The following is a 7,918-nucleotide window of genomic DNA, read 5'->3' as shown; positions in this document are numbered from 1 at the left end:
AATTGAAACTACATCCAAGGTGTGATGGTCTATTCAAGGTGTTAGAGCGTATCAACAATAACGCCTACAAAATTGAACTGCTAGGTGAGTATGGCGTTAGTACTACATTCAATATTTCTGATCTTTCTCCTTTTATTGATGCAGAGCTGAATTCGAGGATGAATTCTTTTTAAGAAGCAGGGAATGATGAGGAGACGCTACCACCGGAGCCACTTTCATTGTTCAAGGATCCAATTACAATAGTAAGGGCAAGAGAGTTCCAAAGCTTAGTTAGTAGACTTTGGAGGCACCCAGAGGATCAGATTGGGCTTGGGCTTTTGAAGGACAAATGGATCAGCTTCACACAATTGGATCTTGGAGCCTAGCCTTTAGAATATTCTACTTTTGTTTCTTTATGCCATGTGGCAGATTAGTAATTTGTAACTCATATAAATACTTATCTTCTACATCAAATGGGCAGCTAAGATCAAACATTGAGAGAGTATTGATTTTCGGCAATTGTCATTAATTATGAGAGCTTTATGATTTCTTCCTTGTTTCTTGAATAGAACTTGGACTTAAACAAATTGATCACTTGCTTATTTTATCTTTATAATCAATGTGCTCTAGCTTAGCTACTATTGTGTCTTGGTTGGTTATCAACTCTGCCTTGTTTGGTATTAAAAGATTTAATTCCCTCTTTAGATGTTATGTCTCTAATCTGAATATTGGAGGTGTTCATCAGGTGGTGTCATACCAGTAGCATAAGTACGATAAGATCCATAGTTGACAGCTGCTAACATTGCATGTTGATAATTGGCAGCATCAAACATTGCTCGGTGATGATCATAATTGTTGATTGGAAGGTAAGGAGGATTTTCATAAAATGCACTTGGTTTCTCTTGGATTGGGATTGAAACAATTTGCTTATTATAATTAAGGGCGTTTGTGTAGGCTGGAGGATCGCTATTTTTGTTAACATCCCTAACAACATCAGCAATTTGATCATCTAACTGTGCAGATTGTTCCTCATTTGAAAGTCGACTTTTCAAATTGTTTTTCTCATCCCTCTTATATATCCTGCATAAAACCGAATTATCCAACTGCCACAGAAAAAGAAAAGAGAATTAATCAAACAAAAGAAAGATTAATGAACAACTAACAAGAAATTTAAATATTTATTTAATTATCCCCATATCATCGGCACTTGTTTTGATTCTTGGAGGGGCATCACTGACCCTAGATTCATGCATAATCCAGTTAGTCTTTGTACCATTTGGAGGCTTTCCCATGTAGAAAACAAGTGCCTTCCTATATCCAACCACAGCACCCTTATATTTGACAGCTTTATCCGCTCCAGTTGCCTTCTAGTATCCACCACTGGCCTCCCCAATTACATCTTAAGAAAGTAATAAGACCCTTTAAATGCGAAGTCCAATTGGACACTGATATAATTGTGTCACTGTCTTCAAACATCCTTCATATTTATTTATCGTATTTAGATTTTTAAATTTAGAACTATTTACTTTATTTAAATTATTAAAAAATATTAACTATTTTTTTTAAAAATATCTTACCTTTTATCTATACTAAATACAATATCATCAAAAGAATAAACTTAGTTAACATGGAACATAAAGAGAGAAAAGCAATTGTTGAGATGGATAAAAAAAAAGTAATTGGATACTACTTAAAAGAATATTTAGTTGTTTAACGTTACTCTAAAACCTTATTTGACAACAACTTTTAAAATAGTATTTAACATTTTAGTTAGAGTCAAAATATTACTTCTTATATTTATACTATTCTATAATAAAATGTTTATACTAGTTGTTTATACTTCTTTTATTTATTTATCTCATAGCTAAATAGTCTTGTTTAATTATAACCTAATTAAATGCTCTTGTTTTATCTAAGAAAATTACCTCCTTGCAAGTTAAGGCTAATCCATGTCTTTTGAAGCAGCAATTCTAAGTTGGCAATTCTTTTATATCCTTGACTTTTTAACATAATAAATAAATAAATAAATTTAAGCTCCATTTAATTCATAAAAAAAATCACTTAGGAATAAGAATGGATGGGAATGATTTCCTTTATGACATTTGAAATTTTTTTTTTTATTCCAATTCTCACAACTAAAAGAATCACTATTTCCCTTTTCAACTTGAGAATAAAAATATAAGAATGGATATAATTATTTTGTTAAAATCTAAATGCTCAATTTTACCTATATATTTATTGGGATGTTTTAATTTTTATACTTTCATATTGTTAATTAAAATAAAAATATAAAAATAATATTTTATATTTTAAATAATTAATTAAAAATAAAATAAAAATTATAATTACAATTATAATACTCAACTCAACTCAACTAAGCTTTTATCCCAAAAATTTGGAGTTGACTATATAGATTCGCTTTCTCCACTCTGAACGATTTTGGGTTAAATCCTCAGAAATGTGTAATGCTTCTAGGTCATGTTGTACTACTCTCCTCCAAGTCAATTTAGGTCTACGCCTTTTTTTCTTTCTATCCTCTAAGCTAATGTGCTCTACTTGTCTAACTGGAGCCTCCGTATGTCTACGCTTCACATGACCAAACCACCTCAATCTCCCTTCTCTCAACTTATCTTCAATTGGCACCACTCCTACCTTTTCTCTAATACTCTCATTACGGACTTTATCTAGTCTAGTATAGCCACTCATCCACCTTAACATTCTCATCTCTGCAACTCTTATCTTAGATGCATACGACTCTTTCAGTGCCCAACACTCACTACCATATAACATAGCCAGTCGTAGTTTGCGCTTAGCCGGTCCCAAGCCTGGATAAAGGAGGAGGGTTGCGGTAGGTGACAACCAGCGTAAAAATTTCGTCACACTCTATGATATGGATTCAAATGATATAATTACAATTATAATAATTAAAATAATTATAGTATTTAAAATATTTTTATATTTCAAATATTTAATTAAATATTATAATTATAATTAATTATACCTAAATAGAATAAAACACAATAAAAATTTTAATTTTTATATTTTCATATAATCGATTTAAATAAAATTTTGAATATATTTAACTTTAATTATTTAAAGAAAAAAGATAAAATATATTATTATTATATTTGCTTATAATTAAGTAGAATTGAAAATTTATAATTATAATTATAATAAATTAAAATTAAAAAAATATATTATTTTAAATTATCTTATAATAACTAAAATAAAAAAATAAAAAATAATTTTAAGTTAATTTTCATTAAGTACAAAATAAGTTGAATTCCGATTCTGCAGTTTATATATGCAAATCAAACATTCTGAGAAAAAATTTAATTTCGATTCCACAACGAACCAAATATAAATGAAAATTTATTATTCCATTTTCGATCCTACTCAATTCCAATTTCAATGCTGATTCTTATTCCAATATGTCAACCAAATAAGCACTTATTTAAATCTCAATTAATTACTATCTAATAAAATAAAATTTCAAATATTTTATCTTTTTACCATCAAAACCTCTATCCAAATATATAATTTATTAAAAATTAAATTTCAAATGTTTTATCCTTTTTAAATTCAAAATATGTTATATTTTTAAATAAAATTATTATTTAATATTATCTATATCCGATCTCCCATTTTATTCTATATTTCAAATTTTAATAATTATACATTTTAAGATAAAATTATTAGTTAAGTATTATTTAATAGTATTAATTATAACTAAAAAAAATAATTAAAATAAAATTTAAAAATATTATATTTATGAATTATATATGTAAAAAATTATATATATATAATTTATTAAAAATGAAATTTCAAATGTTATATCTTTTAAATTCTAAATATTTTATTTTTTAAATAAAATTATTATTTAAACATTATCTATTACTATCTTTCATTTTATTTTATATTTCAAATTTCAAATAATTAAATTTCAAATATCTCTTCTCTGTCGTAGATTGCCTTAGATACCCAAAAGAAGCCACTTTGACCCCAGCTACTGTGTGGCTTTTGGACTTGAAGGAATTGCTGCTTTCTCCCTCAAGTCTTCGAGTTTTACATCAATTTGCAAATTAGGGCTGTAGAGAGGAGAGCTAGAAGGAAAACTGAACGGAATTACTAGGGAAATTTACAGAGGAAGGAATATAGTGATTTATTTATGCTTTGAAGAAAAAAAAATATATAAAGATAAAGTTATTATATTATTATATTAAAAATAACTATTTATAAAAAAGGCATAATGAAAAAAAAAAATTAATAGTATATTTCTTTTCCGGCTAATTTGAATAGAAAACAAAATGATTCAAATGATTTTTCACAAAAATTTTTATAATTTTATTTTCTTTCTTATAAAATATGGAAATTAGACTTTTTATTTTTCATTTTCTTTTATTTTTATCAATAAAATAAGAGAGTTGCCTATTTTCTCTTTTCATACTGTTTCTTCTCTTTTTTCTGCCTCATAAAATATGTCTTTATAGTTTGTGTTAAATTAACGTTTCGAGTTATTGTATTTTAAAAAATAAATAATTTTTTTTTATATATAATTGACTTCAATCGAGATTTAAATTTGAAAATTTTATGATTTTAGAGATGACTCTAATTCTATTGAACCATAACTTATAAAAATTTAAATTACATGTTTTTTCATTATCTTTGTCGGTATAATCAATAATTAATAAATTAAAAGGTGATCGGTAAATAAAAATATTCATAATAATAAAATTTAAGCGTAAAATGGTAATTATCGTAACATATTAATGTATTTTTAAGTTAAGGAAATCAATGAAAAGTTGAAAGTATATAATAAAATTAAAACTAAAAAAAAATCTATTGAATAATTGAACCGTCAGGTCGACCGAGTCATATTGAATCGCTTTTTTATCTGGTTCAATAATAAACTTAGACTAATTTAAAAGTTGATTTATTGGTTTACCGGTTCAATCGACAGGTTTGATCCGAATTTAACAACTATGCATTTATATTTAAATTAAGAGATTTGCAAATAAGAAAAATGCTTCATTTGTGGTCTAATTTAAGAATTTTAACTCTTAAATAATAAGGTGAGAAGTCAGTTCATTTTATTTTTGCTATTAATTTGGCTTGGGTTGTGATTTGAATTTGAGATTTTATATTTTTAAAGCCAATTGTAATACTATTGAATTAAAGTTGGTTAATTGCTAACCCTTGGTTTAGTGCTTTATAATTTTTATCTTAGAAATGGTGCTTTCAGAGAAATAAGGAGAATGGTAAGGAGTTGGTTGCTCACTCTTTCAACTCCCTGGACGCATATACAAAAGGAAAGAGTCAAATGTATGGAAATGAAAAAACAAAGCATATAGTCTCTAACCATGTCGCCGCAAACAAAGGTTCTCCAAGAAATCTCATATGTGAAGATAATGCTCCCAAGCCACACACAAGTCCTAAGCACAGAAAATGGGTGATGCGATAGGAGGAAAAAGGAAGGGATGTTAATCTTGCTATAATCTCTCTCTCTCTTCTCTCTCTTTACTTTCTTGATGCTTCTAAGTCCCTTTCTCTAGCTTAATTTGCATTCTTGTTCGGGTATCAACTTGCAATTGTAAATTAAGCAGAAGGCTATTCTTGGGAAATGGATGCTGCACAATTTGCCAAACATGCAATTTGCCAGAAAGATCTCTTTAACTTTAACCCAATAATAACAACAGGAATGCAGGCAGCTTGTATGCTTGTAATCTCCCGCATTTTTCATCTTATCTTGACACCTTCAGGTCAACCAGGACCTGTTGCAAATATTATTGTATGCATTTCCAGTCTTTCTTTGATACAAGAGCAGATTTTTAAGGTTTTTGCAGTACTTCATATGTTGTTATTTTTTTGCTGTTTTGTTTTTCAGGCTGGACTAGTGCTAGGTCCTTCATTGTTGTGCAAAATCAAAAAACTTCAGGAATTCTTTATCCAGTCTTCTTCTATAGAATACTATCAACTTCTGACATTCAATTTTCGAGTCATTTTTATGTTCTTGATTGGTTTGGACACAGATGTTCCTTATATGAGGCGAAATCTGCGTTTGGCAAGCACTCTTGCATTTGAAGGTATAATTGTATGCACCCTTTTTGGAGCAGCTTCTGCAATCACTATCCTTCATTTATTGAAGTAAATGGACATTGGTTATTGTTTTTCCATTGATTCTAGCAAATTAAATTGACAAAACTGGATGTTCCCCGCTAACTAACTAGTTATCATCATCCTATACATCAGGTGATCACCAAATGACTAAATAATTTCAAATCAGATGATGGTCAATCACTGTATATAACTAATTACTAACTATAGTAGACAATTGGAAATAATATCCCAATCATCCGGTGATAGTGATAGCTCGAACTCACAAGAATTCTCATTCAGATATTTAGATACGATGTCCTCTGTGGGTTGTATCTGGATGTCTTCTGTGGGATGTATCTGGATGTCCTCTGGGGGATATATCTGAACAGGTTCAGGCATTGGTGGTGTCATACCAGTAGCATAAGTGCGATAAGATCCATAGTTGGCAGCTGCAAACATTGCTTGTTGATAATTGGCAGCTTCTAACATTGCTTGGTGATGATCATAATTGTTGATTGGAAGGTAAGGAGGATTTTCATAAAATGCGCTTGGAGTCTCTTGGATTGGGATTGAAACAATTTGCTTATTATCATTAAGGGCGTTTGTGTAGGCTGGAGGATCGCTATTTTTGTCAACATCCCTAACAACGTCAGCAGTTTGATCATCTAACTGTGCAGATTGTTCCTCATTTGAAAGTCGACTTCTCAAATTGTTGTCTTTCGCATCTTTCTTATATATCCTGCATAAAACCCAATTATCCAACTGCCACAGAAAAAGAAAAAGGAATTAATCAAAGAAAATAAAGACTGATGAACAACTAACAAGAAATTTAAATATTTATTTAATTACCCTCATATCATCGGCACTTGTTTTGATTCTTGGAGGGGCATCACTGACCCTATATTCATGCATAATCCAGTTAGTCTTTGTACCATTTGGAGGCTTTCCCATGTAGAAAACAAGTGCCTTCCTATATCCAACCACAGCACCCTTATATTTAACAGCTTTATCCGCTCCAGTTGCCTTCCAGTATCCACCACCGGCATCTCGTTTTGGTCTACTTCCATTTGGATATTTCTTGTCCCTTGGTGTAAAAAAGTACCATTCTTTCTCCCCACATTGCCAATACTCCTCTGTTCATCAAAACAAGGAAAAGGTAAATCCATGGACAAAACATAGATTTAATCATAACATTGCAAAACAAAATCATAGTGGAAAAGAAGAAAAAAAATTATAACATTGCAAAAACAAAATCAGCGCGTAAATATATGTATAAGCATGGAAATAGGTTGTGTTAAAGATCAAAGAACCTGCAAGCTTCTCGGGATTGTACTCATAAAGTTTAACCTCCATGATCTTGTTTGGAGGCAAGGGTTGATTGGCTATCTTGTTTTTCAAGTAATGAACGACAAGCTCTCCGTCCAAAGGGCGAAACCTATACCCGGGTGGAAAAGAATTAAAATAATCAATATCAATGAAGTTCTTTCTGTTGTTGTCATTGATGGGGTCTGTTCGAGGTTGACGAGTAGCGGTAACAGAAGCATTGGACTGCGGCTGTGTCACCTCCATAATTGGACTCTTGGGAGGAATTTTTTCCCGAGAAGACTGATGCAAGCTAACGTAAAAGTATTGAAATTCTCTCTCCCTCAACTTTCTCTCTTTCTCTCTCTTTCTCTCTTTTATATGAATAGACTTCTGATAAAAATTAAAATGACCCTAAAAGATAGATTTTTAAGATTTAGTATTTATCTATTCCTATTAGAAACCCAGTTTGATTCAAACTAGATAAGTGTGGGGTGGACACAAGTTTTTTTAATATCTGATAAAGCCATCAAACTTCCAA

The 7,918-nt window shown here is 30.0% G+C and overlaps 2 protein-coding genes across 2 annotated transcripts; both read right to left on the bottom strand.

The window, feature by feature from the left end:
• Positions 1–695: 695 nt before the first annotated feature.
• On the bottom strand, positions 696–1,271 carry LOC110638998 (NAC domain-containing protein JA2L-like). Its single transcript, XM_021789745.2, has 2 exons — positions 1,218–1,271; positions 696–1,082 (listed from the first exon to the last, which is right to left on the bottom strand). Exons 1-2 carry the CDS (start codon positions 1,269–1,271, stop codon positions 696–698), a joined length of 441 nt encoding a protein of 146 aa, XP_021645437.2.
• Positions 1,272–6,197: 4,926 nt separating this feature from the next.
• Positions 6,198–7,683, bottom strand: LOC131182456 (NAC transcription factor 32-like). The gene is made up of 3 exons (XM_058152008.1): positions 7,386–7,683; positions 6,925–7,208; positions 6,198–6,837 (listed from the first exon to the last, which is right to left on the bottom strand). Exons 1-3 carry the CDS (start codon positions 7,642–7,644, stop codon positions 6,298–6,300), a joined length of 1,083 nt encoding a protein of 360 aa, XP_058007991.1. The 5' UTR covers positions 7,645–7,683; the 3' UTR covers positions 6,198–6,297.
• Between the last annotated feature and the right edge of the window lie 235 nt (positions 7,684–7,918).

This window comes from Hevea brasiliensis, chromosome 8 (assembly GCF_030052815.1).
Source record: "Hevea brasiliensis isolate MT/VB/25A 57/8 chromosome 8, ASM3005281v1, whole genome shotgun sequence".
In the NCBI taxonomy this organism is placed as follows: domain Eukaryota; kingdom Viridiplantae; phylum Streptophyta; class Magnoliopsida; order Malpighiales; family Euphorbiaceae; genus Hevea; species Hevea brasiliensis.
The sequence above is the reverse complement of the archived record's forward strand: the minus strand, read 5'-3'. Positions and strand labels throughout refer to the sequence as shown.